This window comes from Parasteatoda tepidariorum, chromosome 8 (assembly GCF_043381705.1).
Source record: "Parasteatoda tepidariorum isolate YZ-2023 chromosome 8, CAS_Ptep_4.0, whole genome shotgun sequence".
In the NCBI taxonomy this organism is placed as follows: Eukaryota; Metazoa; Arthropoda; class Arachnida; order Araneae; family Theridiidae; genus Parasteatoda; species Parasteatoda tepidariorum.
The window spans coordinates 37,665,709-37,690,230 of record NC_092211.1 but is presented as its reverse complement, the minus strand read 5'-3'; the positions used below and the strand labels follow the sequence as shown (position 1 = coordinate 37,690,230).

The window sequence follows — 24,522 nt, the reverse complement described above, 5'->3', positions numbered from 1 at the left end:
TAGTAAATTAAAAGTAAACACAAAGAGTACCCAATTTCTTTTCCGATAATTGCCTGTGATTCGGAAAACTAATCACTGAAAGAGAATACTGAAAGAGAATAACTCATGTAATATTAAAAACTGTAATTAAATATATACGTTCCTTATGTTTTCGGTTGCAAATCCCTGTAAATTACCAAACAAAATTGTAACTAACAATTCCATAGTCTTATTTTCTGACAATTAGTTAAATGCTACAAGTAATTTTCATTATTCTGATATTGAAGCAGGTAAAATATTTTGTATGATATTTAGCGACAACCTTATAATATAGACTTATCGAAAGTAATTTTTATTATTCTAGTATTTATTTAAACAGGTAAAATATTGTGTATGATACTAAACGACAACCTTATAAATATAGACTTACTGAAAGTAATTTTCATTATTCTAATATTTAAGCAGGTAAAATGTTTTGCATGACATTTAACGACAACCTTATAATATACACCGAAGAGCCATTACATTATGACCACCCTGCTAATAACATGTAGGACCACCTTTAGCCATCAAAGCTGCTAGCAGCCGCAGTGGCATTGATTCCACAAGGTGCTGATAGGTAGTCTGAGGGATCTGGTACCAAGCGCTCACCTACTGGTACTGCAATTCCCTCACATTGCGAGGGGGTAGCGTAGCAGCACAGCACGAATTTGGTTTTCCAAGTAGGACCACAAATGCTCTATTGGATTAAGGTCAGGTGAATTTGGGGGCCAAGACATGACTTGAAAGTCACTGGAATGCTCCTCGAACCAACCCATGACGATTCGACCCTTTTGACATGGTGTATTATCCTATTGGTAAGCACCATCCCCCGCAGGAAAAACAGTTGCCATGAATGGGTGAACCTGGTCTGAAACTATGTTCAAGTAGCTTACAGATGTCAGGGACTGTTCTATGAGGATTATGGGTCCTAATGTGTCCCATGAAAACATTGTTCCTGGGCGAGAAACCATNGGTAAAATTTTGCCATACACTTTTGCCATATACGTAAGGCAAAATTATGCCATACATGTGTGGCAACAATTTGCCATAGAAAATGCCATTGGATATTCCTATGTGGTTTTGCCATACATGTATGGCAAAAATCTATGGCAAAATTTTGCCATAGGCAAAACCCCATAGGAATATCCTATGGCAATTTTTTATGGCAAGCCTATGGCAAATTTTCCTGAGGGATTTAAGTGGGCAAAATATTATATGATATTTAATGACGACCTTACAATACAGACTTTCTGTTAAGAAATACGTAATCTTAAAAATATATAAGCAGAATTTATTAATTTATGTATCATGAATATTAGTCAAGCATTTGAAAAAGCGACTTATGTTAATCCTCATTAAGAAACCAGAAGGAGTACAGCTACCTGTGCGAAAAATCCTATCAGTTTCAGAAGAAAAAAAAAGAGATAATAGTACTTACAAAGTTTATTCGTTTAACTATGCATGTTAAGTACACATATTAATGCACATCATTACAGATTTTTATTAATCAGATTTTACCTTAAGAGGGCAAAATTTGTGGTATCGAAATTACAACCTAGCTTAAGAAGGAGAGAAGTGCTTTAAGGTAGTAGTACGGTACATAGCTGGAAATCAGACAAAATTTAACTACTGAGGCTTCCTACTTATTGCATTTAATTATTGGAAAAGCCACCAACTAATTATGCATTTTTTTTTCTATCCGAAATTCTTCAAAGTACTCGAAGATGGCGTTTGAAGAAACCCCAAGAATAAAAAAAAACTGAAGAGAGGTAAAGAAGAAGGTGGGGCAACTAAATAAGAAATTACTTGATTCTGGTATTACTTAGCTAATCCAATTAACTTACTTACTATCTTTTAAGGGTGCTAAAAGTTAGAAACAAATGCGTACCAAATGTTAATTAACTATGGGTTTTCATGGATTTTCTAGATTAGAGGCTTTAAGATGGAATTTTCTTCTTTTCTTTCTTTTATTATTATTTTTTTTGGGATGGGTGAGTAATGGTGTAGGGAAGAATTTTTCTTTGGGTGCAGAAGTGGTCTGGTGTGAATGCTAAAAAGAATGTATTGATTAATGCAAAGTCATACTGGATCTTTAATTAAAAGAAGTCACGTTTCCGACTTTCCCCTGTCCAATTAATTCCAAGGTTCGTTCTTGATGTTTGTTTGATTAAAAGACAAATGAAGTTTCAAATGTTTGATCACATTGCACAGGAGGAGATCTAGAGGTTTATTTTGGTTTGATTTCTTTTGGTTTTGGAAAATATCGCATGGACTGAACTAGTTTGAATCTCAGAGGGCGCATTCACCTTATTGAGGGAAATATTTTTCCTCATACTTCGATATGAATTTGTTATTTAATTATAATTCTTCCTAGAGTCTAATATCGTATGTTTTTTACTTTATCTTTGGGTAATATATTAAAAACACTAAAAAAAAGTTTTTGACGTGATCACATTAAATTATATTGAACACGAATTGACAAAATCGAGAAGGATGATAAAGACACAGTGCTTGTTAGCTTTTACATTCTTTTATTTCCACAGACATACAGAGACGAACGATAAACAAAACATTAATAATAAGAAAAAGTCGTTTGGTTGCCTAGCAACCAGCTGGAGTTGCAGTTATTATATCGGCAGACGATTTAAAACAATTATTAAAACTAACTGTTTATTGATGACGGAACATCGCTGCCTCTTACTTGCGTTTATTTCATAACTACCTAGAGTCGAAACTATTTTTGGAAAAAAATATCATTCTACCAGTATGAAACATGAAAAAACGTCCAACTGCACTTATAATATCCGGTAATAATGATATCCAGTTATGAACCAGTTATCTGGTCATGAAATAACAGCTCACTGAACCGGTTATCCGGTTATGAAATAATGGCCCCATGTAATATGACACTGGAACCAGTACAATACCAATAATAGTATATACCGGCTTCGTTCCAGTATCATACTCGTTTCCAGTTGGTATAGAACCGGATCCAGTATCATACTCGAATCCAGTTGGCATAGTACCGGATCCAGTATCATACTCGAATCCAGTTGGTATAGTACCGGATCCAGTATCATACTCGAATCCAGTTGGTATAGTACCGGATCCAGTATCATACTCGAATCCAGTTGGTATAGTACCGGATCCAGTATCATACTCGAATCCAGTTGGTATAGTACCGGATCCAGTATCATACTCGAATCCAGTTGGTATAGTACCGGATCCAGTATCATACTCGAATCCAGTTGGTATAGTACCGGATCCAGTATCATACTCGAATCCAGTTGGTNCAGTAAGCATTCCACGCCTCTTGTTTTGAATGGCATGTCACAATTTCCGCAGTGTTTCACACAGTAACGGTAGACGTCTGTCACACGCTGGTTCCATTCACAGGCGGCAGAGTTCAACGACAGAGGTATGCAAAAGTGATCCCACGATGCGACAAGTGTCTCAATTCTGGTGGTGGCTATGTTGAAAAATAGCTGGAACATTGCTGTGTTGTTGTTTCTAACCCCCAAGAGGTCCATCCTAATTAGACCAATTCCATAAGTCCAAAAATGTCTAGAAAGTCTAAAAACAGATGAGGTTTAAAAAAAAAGAGCTGTACTTGTTGCCAATAAATATGCTCCTGAAAGTGTGAGCTCTTTTATTTAATAAATTAGGGAAATTTATTTTCTGGATGCGCTTCGTATTTAATCTTATTGAGGTTTACAATCTGTATTCCTTAGAGAATCTTTATTTTCAAGCACAGATGATTATTTTTGAAATCTAGGAAATCGTCCATTTCGTTTCGATTAACATATTAAAAAAGCTAACATTATTGTAGAATTTTAAAACAAAATTTACTGTGTTTTGTGGAAAATAATTGATGCTCATAGAAAATTCAATGATGAATGAGAAGTTAGGAGGTTGGCGAGCGGAATTAGCAGGGGACGAAGACTTCTAGTACAAAATACAAGTTATTTTTAAAATCAGTTTTAGGAGTTGTTTTTGTGAAAACATTAACTTTTCAAACAAATAAAAGTTTCTAAAACAATTTCACGTCACGCTTATTATTTTATTATTTATTCGATCAAAATTAGGAATCAGCTTGCATAAAATCTATTGTTCCCTCAAAGTATTTTTGTGAGAATCAATTTTCTAAGTTCGCTTTATGTGTTCAGTTTAAGCTTTTATTCACGCAATAGGACAATTTTTGCATTATTTATTATTTCAATATTGTATTGGTTTTTGCTTTGCAGATCATTTCATATTCAGTCTATTATTTATAGTTTATTATACTCTTCATGCAACACTTCATAACGAAATTGGACAATAGTTTGTATTATTTTTAAAATTAGAAATAAATGTAAAACATATAATTTTTCTAGACAATTTGGCTATTTTAACATTTAATATTTTTTATTAACAGTTTGATATATTTGCTGAAATTAGAAAATATTATAGAAGTTCTTATTTTGTATCTTCAGTTTTTGAAATTGGTATTCTAATATTCTGGTACTGGCTATTAATCGAACTTTAAACCAATTATTTTACGCCAACACAACGTAGGGAAAAATGCCAAACATGTATATATGATGTCGGCTTTTTTAGGAGCATAAATTCTTTTCCCTAAATTTTTGGAAGCCTAATCATTATAACTTTGAGTAATAACAATTTTAAAACAATCTATTTCTAGAGATTGTCTACGTAATAATTTTTTGCGCACTGAAATTCTAGTTTCTGAGAACTGTAATAAAATGTCAACTTCTCTAGGAGAGGGCATGCTTTTTCTGACTTTTGCCAGCTGCTGTTATTTATATAATTACAAACTTCGTGCTCTACGTATTTCTTTTACAAAACCTGTCGTACACTCATCATGAAAAAACAAATACTATGGTTGGGCAAAACTAATTTTGAAATGTAAGAAATAAAATAGGAGAGAATAAAATAGAAGAAAATGGTATGCTTTTTCTCTGGCTAAAAGTTTTTAATAAATAATTTGTTTTATAGTAAGATGTACCAAGAAGTTTCCTCGTAATTAACACTGAATCGGCTTAAATTACTGATCAGTGATTTGATCAGTAAATAACTTTACTGATTACTGATAAGTAAGTAACTTTATTCTTATAATTTTTTATATCTAGCAAAATATTTGCAGGATTTTTTACTAGAAACTTCTGAACGAAAAAAAATAAATATTTTTCAGAAAAGTCGTTTATTTGGCATATAATTACATAAATAACTTTAAAGTGCTAACTGTAATTATTATATTTTTCCAAGTTAATTATTTTACGAAATATGCTGCTTATCACACACTAAGGAAGAACATAATGGATATTTTAAATAGCTAAGATTAATTTTTAATGTACAGGATGCATATAAATAAGTCTCTAGTTTAGACGGGTAAAGATATTTTGTCATCTCTGTGGCAGATTTTTTTTTGTTTCTTTTTTTCTCTTTAATTTTTGCACTCAGCCAATCACAGACTGTTACTCGCTTATCATAGCTTTATAACTTACATTAACCAGATACATGAGTTCTCATTTCCCCTCTCGATATCGCGTGAAATACTTTAAACGGAAAGTAAGCAGAATGCTTCATACAGAAGTTTTGCAGTACTGACGCACGTCAACTTGCCGCGAAGTATAGTTTATCATTTAGCAAGCACGAACAGGACGATAATCTCCGAAATACACTTACAACAGTTGTAGCACAATTCATCACAACGTTGTTGTTACAGTGTCCTAAAAGTTTTTCATTTCGTTTTTAAATTAATTCAAATGTTGAAGGCTAGCATGGGCAGTTTTTTTAAAAAAACTACTTATTAGTATTTTTAAACGAGGAGTTTTAATTTAATGGCAAATTTTTCTATTTATTCATGAAATTCGGTAAGTTTTTATCTTTATGTGAAATGAATTTGTTTAAAAATCATGTAAAAATAAACGTCGGGAAATATTTGAGTTTTTAATTTTTATCTGTGGCTCAAAGCATAAACAATTTATAATAAATTTTTTTGAATGTGAAGATATTATTTTTGTCAGTTGTTCAAAGATCTAAATTGCAATTGATTTGAAACAACTAAATGAATAAATAAATAAAAATGAGGGAATTCTATAGTCCAAACAAGTTTTGTTTATTTTGAAGGGCTAGATGTGTTAAAGTAAGGAACTATAAATATTTATCATTGTAAAAAAGCAAAATTATTTTTTATTTACCATCCGAACCAGCTTCGTTTACAAAAATAATGGATTGCTGTAATCGGTAATAAGTCAACTATGTATAGTGCATCAAAAAAAAAGAAATAAGCGGTCCTTCCTGAATAACTTTTGATCTAATGCTCATATCTGCACATTCTAGGACTCATTCTTAACGGCTTGATGAGGTGACCTCAAATACCCTAATTAAGTAGTGTAGATATTTTAAGTTACGAAATCAGACCACAAAAACGAATTTTCTCTGATACTTTTTTTTCGACGGATTCGTACTTCTGACCCCCGAAATATAGGGAGTAGCCGCAATCTGGGAAATATGGTTCCCATAGTTTGATCATGAGAGCGGGTCAAAGTTTGGATCCCTTAATGTAAATTTTAATTTTTGCGTATTTCGCCATAACTCGAAAACTTTCTAAGCGAATGGAAAAATTTTGCCCAAAATTATAAAACTCGTTTAGCCAAAGATAATTCCATGCAGGAAATAATTTTCGTAAATATTTATTATTATTTTATATAATAATAGTCGAAAAAATTTTGACTAATAAGGAATAAATTATTTTTTACATAATTTTAAAGCATGTAATTTTACGTAACAAAATATCAAATTTGACCGAAATTGGTTGAATCGTTCCTGAGACATCAAATTTTAAAGATACTTTTTTTAATTTTAAAATTCGATTTCTCAGGAACTATTCAACCGATTTCGCTCAAATTTTGTATTTTCCCCTGCAAAATTACATTCTTTAAAGTGATGTAAAAATGTATATCTAGCATCTCAAAGTTTTTTCGTCTATTATTTAATAAAATAATAAAAAATAACAAATATTTACTAAAATGCATATTTTGCAAGGACTTATCTTTGAATAAACGAATTCTATAATTGTGTGCAAAAAGTTTTCCGTTCACATAAAAGGTTCTCGAGATATGGTGAAACATGCATAAAATAAAATTAACATTAAGGGGTTCAAACTTAGAACCTCTACGCTGATCAAATTATGAGGACTATATTTCCCAGATTGCGGCTGCCCTTATATTTTGGGGGTCAGAAATACGAATCCGTCTAAAAAAAAAGGAATGTTTATTCAGAGAAAGTACGTTCTTGCACCTGATTTAGTAACTTAAAATATCATCCGCACTAATTAGACTATTTGAGATTCCCCCTTCGATCCATTAAGAATGAGTCCCAGAACGTGAAAATCCGATCATTAGATCAAAATTAGATCATGAAATCAAAAATTATTCACGGCAATTCTTTTTTTTTGGCGCACTGAACGATAAAATTTATGAGAAAGCAGCAGAAGTCAAGTTTCAAGCAAAAAATCATTAAAAAAATAGTCAAAATGATCGTTAAGCTTTTAAATTATTAAGAAGTTAATTTTTAGCAATTGTAAAAGAGATTTACAATTTTATGTTTGCTGTATAAATTGCTTTATTTTCTCAGTACCTATCCGTTTCCGGGATTTTGAAAAAAAAATCATGAAATTAATATTGATGCCTGTAATGCTTAATTAAGTGGATTAATAGGTACTTATTATACTAATATAGGTGCGGTGGCAAATATATTTTTTTAACAGTAGCAGAATAGGATAAGTAACATTTCCTACATGTACTTAAATTTATTTGCATGGTTTCCCATCAGAATTAACTGTCCACAATTAAGCCCACCAGAATCAAATAAATAACTGACTGTTAAATTGCTAATTGACAGGAAGCTTGACAATTTCCGCAAAACTTCTTCTGGTACTTAGCAAACGGATAAGTACGGCTTGTAAATTTAATTAAACTTCCCCAGATATACACCGAAGAGCCATTACATTATGACCACCCTGATAATAATATGTAGGACCTCCTTTTGCCCTCCCCGCCGTGTCATTGATTCACAAGGTGCTGATAGGTAGTCTGAGGTATCTGGTACCAAGCGCTCACCCACTGGTCGTGCAATTCCCTCACATTGCGAGGGGGTAGCGTGGCAGCACGAATTTGGTTTTACAAGTAGGACCACAAATGCTCTATTGGATTAAGGTCAGGTGAATTTGGGGGCTAAGGCGTGACTTGAAAGTCACTGGAATGTTCCTCGAACCAATCCATGACGATTAGATCCTTATGACACGGTGCATTATCCTGTTGGTAAACACCATCCCCGCAGGAAAAACTGTTGCCATGAATGGGTGAACCTGGTCTGCAACTATGTTCAAGTGGCTTACAGACGTCAGGGATCGTTCTATGAGGATTATGGGTCCTAATGTGCCCCATGAAAATATTGTTCCTGGGCGAGCCCATTGTTACAGATGGAGGGTGGTCATAATGTAATGGCTCTTCGGTGTAAATAGCCTACACTGCATGATTAGAATCGTATTTGCTTCCAAAATGAAAAAAGTATTAAAATTATTAAAAAAATTATGGAGTAGATCCATTTTTATTTCATGTAATTACGAAAATTGACTTTTTAGTATGTGTATAGTTGTCACATAATAAAATTAGATATCTAGAATTAAAAAAAAGTCAGTCTTTTAGATCTTATGTCACCTTGAATATTAAATTTATAATTGCTTTTTTTTTTTATCTATTTTTGATGAAATATATGCATTTTAATTATGGAGTACCAAACTGTATGCTAATATAAAGCAGTTGTATAATTTAATTCGTGCTTATAGTATGGACATTTTCTTTTTGCATTTTTAATTCTGTAGGACTTGTCAAGATTTTTCGTGATGGCGCTGCTTATTTTTTAATAATATTTTAAGTAACTGTCATTCTAAACTGTATCTTTCGTTAAAATTTGTATGGAATTAATCAAAAATAAATAAATAAATAAATAAATAAACAAACAAATAAATAAATAAAAAAATAAATAAATAAATAAATAAATAAATAAAAATAAATAAATAAATAAAAATAAATAAACTTAAATAAATAAATGAAAAAAAAATAAATAAATAAAAATAAATAAATAAATAAAAATAAATAAAATTAAATGAATAAATGAAAATAAATAAATAAATGAAAATAAATAAATAAATAAATAAAATAAAATAAATAAAAGAAAATAAATAAATGAATAAATGAAGCGTAACATGTAACTGAAAAAAGTATTTTGATATGTATCCCTCTAATATTTCAATATATTTTTTGAAAAATTTGGCTTTAATTGTGAATGATACATAAATTAATATGAAATAATTTTATTTAAAAGGAAGACGCTTTTTACTGTTCACACTTGTAGTTTGAACAAGTCATAAAAATACTTTTTTATTCTAATGCTATTTATAAAATAACAAACAAAATAAAAATTGAGCTAAATTTAATTTAAAAATGCAGTGTCTTGAGACTCTCGAGTATAAAGCGTACGAATGTTTATTTTAATTAATCTTAAAACCTCTTAAATATTAACCTATGATAAACAACCGTATTATATTCCAGTTATATAAAAAACTGTCTCAAAGACGAGATACTCCATTAAAGGAATATTTTTGATATTTATTTCTTGAAAAAAATATTTTAAGTCTAATTTGGTTTTTATTTTAAAATCTAGTTTAACAAATCAATTTTAAATATCAGCTGTAAGGCAGAAGTATTAATAAAAATTTCTAACTCACATTTTGTAATCCCTGTATAAATAATAAATGCAGTTACTCCAGTGGCAATTTATATCTTTATTTAAGTCAAATTTTAAAATAGGTTAAAGCATAATTTTTCTAAATTTTCATTTCACAATCTTAAATTAAATTAGGAAATAAAATATTGAAAAAACTTTTAACAAACTATATAGTTAACAAAATTTGCAAATTTTCAGTTCACCAGGCTTGGAAAAAAAGCATTGGAATACTCAAAATATTAATAAATTACATGAAATTTATAAGACATTAACTGTTGATTGCAAAACCCAGACTTTGATTAATAGACTACATATTGGTCACACTCGTTTTACCCATATGCATTTACTGAAAGCTGAATCTACACCCAGCTGTACTCAATGTCGAGTCGATATTTTCATTAAACACACATTAACCGACTGCAGACGATTCAAATATTTGAGGAAGAAACTTTTTGGCAGATTTTATCCCAATCTTTCATCCCTACTTAGTGATCCTATACATCACAATCTCATCAAGTTCATCAAAACACAATATGACTGTATTCATTAATATAAATAAAAGTGCGATTCTTTTTCCTAGTGATTGGCACAGTATAGCCATTTCTGGTTCTTGTACCAATAAACTTTAACTAACCATCTAATATAATATGTAATCATCATCATCATAGTTGGCCAGACAGCCCAATGTGAGCCAATGCCTTCCTCTGAAGATTTCGCCACGACGACTTCCGATTTATCTTTGATCTCCAATTTTTTTCATTAATTGCAAGAAAATCAGACTCCACTGAGTGAGCCCATCTTAACCGCTGCCTTCCCCGCTTTCTTGTTCCAGTGGGTCTAAAAAACAGTATCTTTTTTATTGTGCTGTCGTCACTCATTCGAATCACGTGGGTGATCGAATTCATTCTATTTATTTTTATGTATTTAATAATACCAGGTTGCTTATAAATCTTGTACAGTTCAAAGTTAAATCTCCTTCTCCAGTTATTGTTTTCATTTACACCACCAAGTATACTCCGCAAAATCTTTCTCTCAAATATTGCGATACAATTTTCCTCCAGTTTTGTCATTGTACAAGCTTCAGAAGCGTGTGTCAAGACTGGCCGGACAAGAGTTTTGTAGATTAAGAACTTTGTTTTTCTAGAAAGAAACCTATATTTAATAAATATAATATGTAAAGCGATATTTAATTTATATATAAAATGGTTTAAACTTACAATTTTACAATCACAGAATGCTTAGCATTGATATGCCTTAAGTAGTTGTACAATTATGTGTCCACTTCAGTGTGGAGTCATTTGTTTATTTAAGCTTACAATCGATTCATTAAAAAAGGCAAAGTAAAATTAATTATAAATTATGCAATAAAAAGCATATTCATTCATAAGAAATCCATCATTGAGAACGAAAAATAAAAAAATTACTTTTTTAACGAACTGTTTCTTACGTAAAATTATATATCTGGAAAATTTGGAACTTCGAATTTTACCTATTTTCGAATTACCCGAATATAAAATTCTTCTCAACATTAAGAACAGAGAAAAGCATTAATAACTAACTGAAACAACTAGATCATAATAATCATTTGAATGCTCATTGAACTAATACTTCCAATAGTTTTCGAATGTTTCCTTCATGAATGTTTCCTTCGTGATCACATTGAGTTTCCAAACAGTGTGGCAAAACCTCACGTACAAGATACAAGACTCAGTATCAACATGTGATACAGAATAATATATCATCTAAACAATTCCTTCTTAGCCCTTAAAACGCGAATGCTATTTGAGTAAGCAAAGCCATCAATCTTGAAAATCTCATCATTAAGCTTCGTTGCATACATCAATGAAATGTTTCAATCAGGTGGTAGCCATGTTGAGAAGATATCTTTGTGCCTTCTCATCTGATATCTGTGCTCATTATCTCTAAGATAGATAATGAGCATGTGTAAGACTATTAGATAGAGTTTATTAAATGAGAATATTACTGTGAGGCTTTTATTGCAACCTCCTAATAAAGATAGTCTACTGGCAATGTTGATTTGATTAAAATGAGCTTTCTATTTCCTCCAAAAATTTGTATTGGCGTATTCGATGGGATGATTAAAAGTGAAAAATTGATAATGAACTTTTTATTTTGAAAAGTTTATTTCCCGGTGTTAGTTAAATTTACATATTATTATAAATAAAGATTTAAATTGTGATATTGGCTACAACCTTAATGAAGTGTTAAGTTAAACCTTGTTTCTTTTCAGATTGAAGCGATTATTCTTCATAAGTTTGAAGAACTTGAAATCATAATATCGTATAAATTTGCTAAAGCGTTAATAAAATGTTAATTTGAACATTGTTTCTGTTCACGTTTGAACTAACATTGTTTGAAATTTTGAAATCATAAAATCGTATAAATTTGTTGTAACTTTAAAAAGCAAGTTGAATCTTGCTTCTGTTTTAGTTAGAGTGAATGCTTTTAAATAACTTTTAGAGCACATTGAATCATATAATCGTACGCATTTCGTGAAACCTTAATAAAGTGATAATTTGAACCTTGTTTCAGTACAAGTTGGAACTGCTTAAAATTTTTGGAGCTCATTGAACCAGAATATCATATAAATTTTGAGCGATTTTTATGAAGTGAACCCTTTTTTTTGTTCAAGCTGAAAGGTGCACTGGTAAAAATCTTTTAAATACACACTGAAACATGATATCATGTAAATTTACTAAGTCAGACTGAATTATATTACCACGCAAGTCAATCTTACTTAAATTTGCTTATACCATATTATGGTCCAACTTGATTGAAAATATTATTCAGTGTAGCTCCTTATTGGTTGCAGCAAGTTTGCTTGATATTATGGTACCGTGAATTCATTTCATGAAAGTGTGGTATCATATATTCAAGTTTAAGGAGGATAAAAATTAGTACGATAATATCGTCTTGTACTTGACATGTTATTATAGTTACTGCATGACTGCTGTTAATTTAAAGTCATTTAGGTTTAGAGGCATGCAAGTAATGTATTATTGTTGATTATAACTAGTTATTGTAAAGGTTTTGTTACACATTTATGTATTTTTATTTTTCTTAGGATAAGTGGTCAACATGGAAATGATCAATGTTTTAACAATTCTTATCCTTCTAGTGGCTTTTATTTTGTACAGGAGATATCGACGTGAAATCAATTATGAGTAAGTATTTAAATATATATTTTTTTCCTTCAGTTTTCGAAGTTTCATGAAGTCAGCGATTCGTTTTATGAATCAGCTCAATATGTATTTCATAAATCTTAAGGGAAAAATAGGTTAAATGTCATAATTTAAACTGATGTAACATTTTGTATACTTTACACTTCAAAAGTTTTTTTGATCGTAATTAACAAAAAATAATTTAAAAACTATCTTTAAGCAGTATATCTGGATAAACGAGTTTTATTAAAGTTTTATAATAGGCTTTAATGGTTTAAGAAATATTACGAAGTAAACGAAAAGGATAATAAACATTTCTATCACTTTTTTGATAAAGCTATTGAGATCATATTTTTCAAATTGTCATTTTCATTTTTCAGAAAAAGTGTGTTTTGTAAGTATTTTTAAAATTTAAAATATCATTTCCATTTATTAGGTTTTTAAAGTTTACCTCATGAATTATTAAGAATCCATATTTATGCTTGAAAACCCAGTCATTAGATCATAAATAACTTTAATAAAATGTTACAGCCATTTTTTCAAAATATTTTTATCACAACTAAACGTAGTAGGAAAAAATATTGCTTTATATTGAAATTATCAAACTATAATTTAAAAATATATTAAGAGTTTCGTACAAGGTTAATATTTTGACAGTTGGTGTTTGTCATGCCAAAATCATGGCAACAGTGTTATCTGAAAATTTTAGTATGGAAGCTATTCAAACAAAACTTTCAAATCATATGTATTTGTTAGAAATTTGTTGGGTGTCCGATGCATCACATTAGTAATTAAAATGGGTAGTCCAGTGGTTAGAGAAACGGTCTCCTGTCTGGATGGGCTGGGGTTCAATCCTCGACTCCACTAAGAGACACGCTATATATGAGCTCGTAAAATCTCTGGAATCGAAAGTCCTTTGGTCGGTAGCTGAGCAGTACCAAGAATACAGTAGAATTTAATTCACAGGGTACATGGGTCTCTGGAAAAAAAATTTCCTTTCCCTTCAGATCCCTGTCTAAATTGAGGAAATGGCATCACAAATGAAAGATGCTGCCATCTATCCGGGAGTTCTGAGCTAAAACGTACTTTCATTTTCGCAGCGCTCTCTTTGTCAAACGTAAGGCTCACCTTCCTGACTAAATTCTCAAAAGGCCAATGGTTGGCGAACTTGGCTCTCCTTAGTGTTATTAGAAATGACGATTCCGGATGTTAAAATGGACCATACTAACATTTAATTATTTTTTGTCAAGAAACATTGTATCAAGATGACTTCTAATAAATTTTTTAAGAAACGAAAATACATGTTTAATGGTTCATATAACAAGTATCTACATCCAGTGATAATTTTGAAATAGCAAAAAGTAATTTTTTCTCTCAGAAACACTGAGCAAAATAGCAGATCTTTCACCTGATGATTCCAATATTTAAATATCGATAGATTTTTGATACTTATTTTACAGGATTCAGGAGAGTTTGATTGAAGTTGACAGAGAAGCACACGGAAATCGGAAAGACCATCCATCCTGGTCTCAGTGAGTAGTTAAAAATGTTATGTTTTAAGTATTGCATAGTTTAGTCCAACTGAGAAGTATATACAAGATAATAAGAACTTTCATGACCTCGTGAAGCAGAAGAGCAGTTGAGAGAGGTAGTAAAATAAAGTTTTAAACCCGGATAAAACCTCATTACCACCGTTTATAATTATTTTTAAATATGTGATGGCTTGTTGTAATTGCTAAGAATTGTTTGAGGTGTAGTGATTTTACTAAGTGGCTGATTGATAGAGACAACCGTAGATTTCATGAAACAGTAAAATAGATGATCTTATTCGAAAGCCTTGTTTTTATGACTCAACTGGACGTTAAAAATTTTTATTCGCTAATATTTTACGGAGGAGTCTTGTTGAGTATGCAACAGAGCATTTGAATCATAGAAATGTTTTTGATGTCACTGGCCCTGTGATGGATTTGGTATAGAAGTAGCATAAAATTATACAATTTAATGATGAAAACTAAATCCTCTTAACTAAGCAGGAAGTTAAATATTAATTTTGCTTATTTAGTTTAAAGAAACCTGACCAAAATGTGGGCACTAGACTATATAGGGACTAGACTATATTCATAATTTTGAATGCAGATGGTGGTACATACGTTTAAGAGAAGGACTCATAAAAGTCTTCCATTTTTGTAATTCAATACAATGTAGCAAATAAAAGAACCGATATTACAAGTATCAAAAATTGTGCTTATCAATATGAAAAGCATGTTCTTTTTATTTAAATAGATCCTTTGATAATTAATCCTTATTAAGAGAATTAAAATCAATTCCTTATCTTTCAAAAAGTCATGACATGAATTTGTCCATGATCGAAGACCATTTTCACAGTGAAGTGAAAATGCTTGTCAGAACTTTTAAAAATAAAAGTTAGTAAGGCTGACAAAAGCAAGAAATTGAATGAAATGATTGTCATCTGGTGGTTGTATTCTCCCCCTCTTAATTATTCTTTTAAAGTAGTTAAATGTTCTTACGGTGAAAATAATTTTTAGGAGAAGTGCATTGACTTTGCCTTCAGGATCAGTGAGCTTCCCAGCATTAGAAATGGAAAACTTGGAGCTGCCACAACCTTTAATGTAAGTTCAGGATAATATTTGTTACCTTCTAAAATATATTAAATATTTGCGTAAAAAGTCTTGTTTGTAATCTCACCATGACTCAATTTCTTTCGTGCGAAGATACCTAGCACTTTTTTTTGGAAGAAATTTAAACTTTTCATGCAATTTATCCCAGGTATTTACATGAGAGAATGATTATTGGAGTTTTATTACATGAGAAAATGTAATCAAATGATGGCCAAACAATATGTATGCCTATCAGAGTAATGTTAACACTTGAAGAGGGACATCACAGTCCCAGCTTGTAGAAAAAAAAACTCTAGTGGTCTAAAGCGTTTTTTTTGTTATGTATAACTAGAATGAAACAAATATTGACATTTTGACTATAAAGTCGGTGAACAGATTACTTTGCTACGCCGCAAAATGCAGAAAAAACACGTTTTATGTATTGCAATTAACATTTAAAGTCCCCAATCTGATCTACAGACAGAGATGGAATGGGATAACTTCAAGCAACGTAATGTGGGTATTTGCTCTTGATTAGAACTGTTCTTTCCATTCTATTTTAAGTAAGGCAAGACCGTAATGTATCAATTCTCTTAAGTGACAGATTCTATATGTTTCAAATATTCTTTGACAAAGATTTCAATTATCCTACTATAGATTACTTACTTAGCAAAAAGACAGGAACAGGTAGAGCATAAGCAAACTAATAATGAATTGAAGTTACTAGGTACACAAGACAAAAATACATCATGGTTACAATAAAATACATAAACAAATACTAAATCTAAGTTAAAGATGCAGACGAGAAGGAATTATATTTTAATGTATTCCATGCGCGATACGGCGTTGTATTTAATTAACTCCCCGTTAATTAACATTTTAACTTATGCGGTGAAATTTAGCTGGACTTTAACACACCATCTTGTTTATAAGCGATCAGCTGGCGCTGAGGTCATAGGTCACGTGTTTGTGTATCTGTGATCGTCTTCTTCTCGAGCTGCAAGTACCTAGTTGGTGGCAATGAAACAAAATAAGTGAGCTGTTTTTCTCCATTGCTGATAAAATATTATCAAATACTACTACTAATAATTAAACTGCTAAAATATTAGCTATTTTTTGTTTTAAAGTTTTTTGAAAATGCAATGTTTTATTAGAATCTAGTAAGCGATGTTTAAATTGTTTTTTGTTATTAATTTCAAACTATGATTTTCAGAAAGTAAGTTTAATGTAAAATATGCTACGTAAAGAAATTTTGGAGCGTTTTGAACCTTGATATCATTCAAATTTAATTTGGTGCTGTGTTGAACTATAATAACATGCTTCTGAGACATTGATTGCACGATTCCACGCTTAAATTTGGACAGAAATATGGTTCAATTTTGCACTTTTTTAGGTTGCAAGAAGTTTGAACCTTATTGCATTTAAACGTTCTGATAATTGTTAAACGAGCTGATTTTTCCGAGAGTGAGTAGTATTAAATAATATTTGGTCACAAACTAAGGGATTGTGAAAAGTTACGGGAAGTTAAGGTGGGGAATCCGAAAGTGTATTTACAAAGTTTCTCACATTTCCCAGTTTCCTTACAATTATTCTGAAACATTGAAACAATTTCCGTTTTTTTTTGTTGTATAAAACATCAAAATTGTTATTTAAAAATGGTAGTCACTTAATGCAACAAGTAAGGTTTCTATGTAATGGTGGTAAATTTACGTAAATGATAGTAGAAATTTACGTTGTTAAGATATAAACTTTAATGCTTATATAGGTCTGGTATAAGATATAGAATTCATATCGATATATTTTCTTAACAAAGAAACATTCAGTGGAGATTGCATATGCTAAATTATCATGGTTTATATTTTTTTCCATACTATCCTTAAGTTTTCTAAGCCGAATGGTAGCCTTGTCGACTAGCTTTGTCATCCTTGTGAACTTGACGCTATGCCTCATTTCACGCTACAGCTGATTGGTTACATGGCATTTCACTTAATAATAAATAAAATCCACGTAAAAGCAAATAACTGTATTCTTAACTTACAATTTTGAGCGTCTATACTTTTCTTAAAATCTAGTCACAGAATTATTCTATTTTATATAGGCAAAAACATTCTGAAGATGCTTTATGGGGAAATATAAATTCTCAAGGAACCAGTTCTGACCAACCATTGGATTTATCTATCAATCAGTAAGATTTTAAAACGGAACATAATTTAAATTTAAGCAGATACGTAAATTAAGAATTGTCTAATTAAGTAAAACTTGATTTTAATTAATAGCATTTAGTTTTTAATCAGAATAAAATTTTCATTTAAAAGTTGTATGTTAAATTTTTAAAATTTATCACCTTGTTCTTCTGTTTTGTTGAACTAAATGATTGAAAAGGCACAGTTAAAAAATATTATAGAGCCCGTGGTCTAATGAGCTGGACTCATGGATCTGGCATTTAATAAATATTTAAAGTTTTTCAGATCTAAACTGCTGCCAATTTTTGAAAGTTAAAAATCTAAATTTGTCGAAAAAATGTAAGCCAATATTCAGAGAAGTATGCTTCGTATAACATTTTCTAACTTAAAATATTGTTTGCACAAATAAATCAATTAAGGTTAGGCCCCTCCAGCGGAGAACTGACTGGTTTCAGAAAATAAAAACTTGTGGGAACAAAGCGTGAATGAAATAAATGTCTATTGTGAATGCTGTAAAAATATTAAACTGAAATTTTGGAATTCAGTTACAAAAGTTGCCAGCAGAGGGAACTATACGCTGTACAGAAATCTTAAAAATAATACAAATGCCGTAGAAATATGATTAAAATTGTTATAATTTAGTACCAGAAAAACAAGATGTTCCATAGAATGCATGTTTAAAAATCATGATACGATGCAAAAAGCTTCTTTCATGTTTTAATACAAACATTGAACGGTTTTATCATCGAAATCTTAAAGCGCCATCTTTTGGAAACTTTTGCAATTAAATTCTACAGTTTATGTATAAAATTTTTATAGTTATCATAATTAACACACCTTTAAGCATTACCAAGGTTATTTGTATAATTTTCTGATCTTTACCTAATAACACTTTTTTATTGTTAAATTTGATAAATATTCTAAAATTAAAACTAACATATTTTTGAATTTTTGCATATAAGGCTGTATCAATATACTAGAAACGATCGACACAAAAGCAATTTTGCTTCTTATAGGTTTGTAACTCTAACTCCTGATCTGAAAACAATAACTGATGCTGTCTGATAACCTTTGACATTTGTTCCGGTTATATCTGAAACAAAATCAGTGCATGAAATGAGTTTATTTACTTTAAAATATAAAATATGATTTATCACGTTCAATAATTAATATCTTTCAATTTAGCTCTAAAGCTAAGCTCTCAAGAGAATTTGGAACCTAAAATTATAATATTTTAAAAAGTTTGAGATGCTCTTTATGGATCTTTACTTCTCTTTTATAATAATAAAATCAATGGAAACATTTAAAGCGGTTAAGAGAGTTTGAAACAAATATTGTTTTATTTAAAAATAGTTGTATTGCATTGAATAATTTGAGGTACAGAATATCAAAATCTAGTTTGCTGATACAAAGCTGTAAATGTTGTTTAAAATCTAATCTTAATATGCCTTAGAACATCGTTCGTGCAAAATAAATGATTGCCAATTTTTTTCTCTACAAGATGACATCCGAAACACACAGAGAAAACAACGTTCTGTACAATCTTAAAATGTCAGTTAAGTTAAATGCTAAAACCAAGTTTTTATCCTATTCCTTTGTTGCCAAGGCAACTAGAACACCTTTCTTTATGTGGAGATTTTATGTATAATAAAAAGCTACGAACAACCATTACGCTTTTTTCAAAATGTTTTACAGAGTGGTAGATAATTAAAAGTGTTTGACAATCTTACCAACATTTTAAAGGCCCCACTACGAAAGGAGATGGAAGAAAAGGGCGTTTCATATGATTTTGATTCATTTACATGTAATGGCGTTGAAAAAAATCTTTAAATCAAATTTACTGAGCAGTGGTAGCTCATGAAATAGATCATTCGCCTCCCAAAGAAGTGATCCGAGTTCGAATCCCAGCGATGGCTGATCGATACGAATTCCAAACCTGCTTGCACCTATCCCTGTGTTGACGTAAAATACCCTCATTGGTTTATTGTTTAAGCGTTAATCCCCTTACCGTCAGTATTCACTTTCGCAAACATTTTACTTACTTCATTTATTTTATACCGGAATCGTAATTTTTTATCAGATTTTGTTCATACCTTTTTATCTGATTTTATTCATACCTTTTATTTGATTCTATTCACCAACTTATACCATTTTATCCGTTATAATTGTACAACACTTAAAGTGTTGCATGAACTTTGTCTTTTGAACTGTTTTACCTGTATTGTTTGGCGCAGCGTGTGCTCGTTTGGACTTTGTGCCACTAAACCCTACATTCGATCCAATCGAATTTCCTTACCGTTAGGCTAACCGTGGGCGGTTTCCGTGGCTTTCTTCTCCATGTAACGCAAATGCGTGTTAGTTCCATCCAAAAGTCCCTAAATGAAGGCAAAATTCTCCCAAAACTTGATCCAGGAGTTCGCTTGCCTTTCGGATTGGGTTGAAAATTACAAGGCTACGTAGTTGAGCTTTGGTAGAGGTGAACACGAAATTGGGTCAGCTGTTCAAGGACGGTTTTAAAATCAAATTTACAAAACGAATCATACATTAGGACATAAAGTTAGCTACTTTGGAAGAAATATTCCCCAAAAAGCGTAGAAAGGGAGCATCTTTTTATAATGTAACGTAAACGAGTAGTTTTTTTTAAATATTTTTTTTGGTTAGTAGCGTCCCTGGGTCACTACAGTTGAGATGTTCTGCCATGTTAAATTTATGTAAGAGGTAAGCACGCATTCAAATGGTTATAGTCAAGTTTAGCCTAGGATGTACTTAACAAAAGTTCTTCTTTAGTTTTTCTCCTTCACCGCCATGCATTTTTAAAGATTTTTCATAATATAAATATAAGCTCTTGTTCTTTCAGGTAAATTCTTCGTAAATAGTACCATTCTTATCTATAGAATCGGTATTTGTTTGCTATTTCTCTCTTTAAATATAATACAAGCAATATTAATGTGAGCTATTTTATAGCCATGGAACGTAACATATTACATTTTATACAATGCTGAAAGATTAGCTTTATCGTGACTGCAAGTACTATTTTGAAATAGGTTTTGAATAGGTTATTTTGAAATAGATTTTAAGCTATTATAGATTGCTAGGTGCTGCTTTAAAAAGCAACTAAAATTACTGAAATTAACAACGAAAAACTTTTTGCTGGATGGGGAACTATTGGGAATGGTGTTAAATGGCATAGAGAGTGTTCCATTACTTAAAAATATTTTTAGAAACCTTATCGAAAGTTGGAAGAAACAATTATACACATTAGATGTTGCAAATTAATACTCAAAAAAGTAAAAAAGAAGAACATTACCGAAATTTAGCGAATCACTTCTGCGAAAGTCTTGATTAAAAACATCAAAATATTTTTGGGAGACAGAAGAAACAGAAAAGAGTTTAATAGAGCTTTTAAAACAAAGCTCCAACTTTCTTCATGCAATCAAACAAGTTTTGATATTTTCTGTGATGCCATCATCACATGAGATTCATTATATTTTTATAGTATTTTTTCCTACCTTGCATATACATTTACGTCATCATGCTTTCTATTCATTATGCCTTCCTTTATTTATTTACTAGTGAAATAGATGGATTTCGATTACGTTTTGTTTTGTGCTCTATTAAATATGAATTTGCAATCTCTATTGTGAATAACATATTTTCTTCTGATTTTAGACATATAAAAATAAATATTCTATTCCGAACACCCTGTATTCACAAAAGAAAGAATATGAAATGTTTAATAAGGAATGACAGTACCGTTAAATTTTTAAAAACATAACCTGGGGAGCATATTCTCGAGACTTATAGGAAAAATATCCCTATATTTCTATAAGGTATTCTGTACTCTTCTTTGAAGTCAAAACTTATAAGAATAACGAAAGTCACAGTAATGTGCCTGGAATTACCAAGCTTGTTGTTTTACTTCCATATAACAAGTTTAATTGTAAAAGTTAATCATTATAAATTTGCCATAGTTGTTTAAAAATGTCTCACTTTTTTTGGACTCATAATTTTTAAGCATTCTTTCTATTATTAGCGAAACTCTTTCTCAAATTCCAAGGTCTACAGTCACAAACTGTGTCGTGGGGGAAGGAAATGTTTTCCCACCATTCAAAAATTCTGCTGTTGGAGAAGGAAACATCTTTTCTCCGTTCATAAATCCTGCTGTCGGAGAAGGAAATATCCTAAATCAAATGACATATTCAGTTGGAGAAAGAAATGTCTTCTCCCCATCCGTAAATCCTGCTGTCGGAGAAGGAAATGTCCTCAATCAAGTGGCATATTCAGTTGGTGAAAGAAATGTCTTCTCTCCATTCGCTACTCCTGTTGTCGTAGAAGAAAATGTTCTTCCTCAATTCACATATTCTGTTGTCGGAGAAAGAAATGTCCAACCTCCAGTCATGAATTCTGTTGCCGAAGAAGGAAGAGACTTGGGACAAATGGACTTAACTTGTGCTAGGTGCTAATATTAGTATTTCTTTTAAAGAATTATTTTTTAATTTTGTTCTTTTTTACTAAATCAGTTTTAAGAAATATCTCATGAGGGATTCTATGAGAATAGATTAAATTCATAGATAAATTAATGAAATTCGATTTACATATTCAGGTTTATGTAAATTATGTATTGCCAGGTTATGTACCGCATTGGGTTTTTCTACCTTAGACTATGGTGCTGACTCAAAAATGCAGATATTGATCTGGATTGCATAAAGAAAGTGTTATATGTTTGGTGATATTTCAGGGGAATATCAATTAAATTATTATAACTAACTACTTTAATCTACTGAACCTTGAAATGTGAGCTAAATTTGGTCCATTTTTCAGCAGCGTAAAGAACAGATTTCATCTGTCCATGTACTTTTACGACCGTCACTACAAAAACTTTATAAGGGGTGTTTAGAAGTCATTAAATAAAAAAAAATCATACTGATTTGATTTAGTTTCAGAACTAACTGATGCTGAGTAGTAAATTAGAAGTAATTAATTAAATTATAATTAACTTTAAAGCACTTCCGCGACAGCCCGTTGTGGGCAAGGGGATTAGGGAAGTTAAGGCTTCCTAGTTTCTAGACCATTGAGATCGATGCTCAATGTTTACGACTTTTCAACTATCATGTCGATGGCGGCAAAGTCGTAAGAATTCAGCACTGATCATGTTTACTCCCAGGTAAGCTGGTATTCATAGATTTGAAGTTGGGTTAGCTTTAAGCCGCCACTGGAGATAGATTTCCGATATTTTACAATGACAGCTCAACGCCTTAATCATTGAGCCATTGTGGCTACACAATTAATCGTAACTAATTTTAATTGGGAGTAAAAACAATTTACGAATAATCATGTAATAGAAGTTAAATTTAAGCAATTCTAGAAGGATAACTAATGTGAAACTTAAAGAAACCGAATTTTTATTTTAATTCAATTTAACAAGATGCGCAATCAAAAATACTATATGCATGGTGTTCTGTTTTATTTACTCATAATACTTTGTTAAAAATGAAGTTAAAAAAAAACATTAATTTTACTTCCAATAAGTCAGCAAATCAATATTTAAACATAGAAAAGACAAAAATGCTAATAAAATATGGCGAATTGTTATTAGAGAAAGCGGGGTCAAAAACTTAAAAAAACATTTTTGCTGTTAGAGGGTCTTTCTAAGAGTAGCATAGTACCAATTCTCATTTTTTCCCTGCAATTAAATAGTTCATTTAATTTTATATTTTATTTTTTTAATATCGCCCTCTTAATTAACTATTTGTCTTGTTTTGACAACTTTTTTCCCCCTTGCTTAAATGTTAGTTTATGATCATTAATTTGATTTTTTACTTATGGTTTGAATTTTTGTTTCGCAATATGGAGATGATTTATGAAATAAAGGTAAGTGCGCATTGCAAACAATGATCTAGATCATAGATTCTCAACCTTTTTAGCGTTACCGCCCCCCTATGGAGAAAAAAAAATTGCTACGCCCCCACCCTTTTTGCGAAAATCTAGTTATTTTGAGAAAGGGGGTTGAGGGGGTGCTGAATTATAAGGAGCAACATTTTTAAGCAATTTCTTTAGAAGTAAATTTGCTTGGTTTTTTTTAAAAAAAAAATTAATGTGCACGTTAGCTCAATATTTTTCCCCCGTCAGGTAATCGCAGTCTATTTGTAATGATAAAAATAAATACAGTGTTGGAAAAAAAATACAACAAAGAAACCTATAATTAAAATGAGTAATTAATTCTTAATTCGATGATGAAAAAAATACCCAAAAATCATTTTTACTCTAGAAATTATTATCAACGAAACAATCAAGTAACTATGATAGTGGAATGAATGTGCTTGATGGTTCAGAACCAGTTTCTTAACATTCGGTTTAATACTTTTAGTGAGGTAAAGTCGTAAGAACCCTCTTTTTTTGCGACTATATCCGTCACAGCACTGAATCTTTGTTCGACAAGGTAGGAGGAAGGGAAGGCAATTTAAATTTTTTTTAATGATAATTTATAGCCCTGGCGAGTGGTGTTACCTTGAATCCAAACAAAATTCAGTGAGATCATCACCATTTCAAGGTTTCGTTTCATCCCTTTAAAGTTCGGCCGATTTCTCCTAAATCTGAACCTCTGCTGTTTCAATATTCACAAGATTCATTACCCATTGAGGGACTTCCAGGGACAAAACATCTTTGTAACGGTCGGAAAAGTCCATGTGTCAAGACTCAAGGTGTTAGCAATATTCTTGTGTATCG

At 31.0% G+C, this 24,522-nt stretch overlaps 1 protein-coding gene across 1 annotated transcript in view; it reads left to right on the top strand.

Moving 5' to 3' along the window:
• The first annotated feature begins 5,847 nt into the window (after nt 1-5,847).
• The window catches only part of LOC107438600 (uncharacterized), a 40,729-nt gene continuing 22,054 nt past the window's right edge, over nt 5,848-24,522 (top strand). Inside the window, exons 1-6 of the mRNA XM_071184454.1 lie at nt 5,848-5,894; nt 12,899-12,998; nt 14,456-14,527; nt 15,542-15,625; nt 17,712-17,798; nt 21,830-22,252. Of these exons, the coding sequence (XP_071040555.1) occupies nt 12,913-12,998; nt 14,456-14,527; nt 15,542-15,625; nt 17,712-17,798; nt 21,830-22,252 (752 nt within the window). The 5' untranslated portion in view covers nt 5,848-5,894; nt 12,899-12,912. The remainder of the gene's footprint in view (nt 5,895-12,898; nt 12,999-14,455; nt 14,528-15,541; nt 15,626-17,711; nt 17,799-21,829; nt 22,253-24,522) is intronic.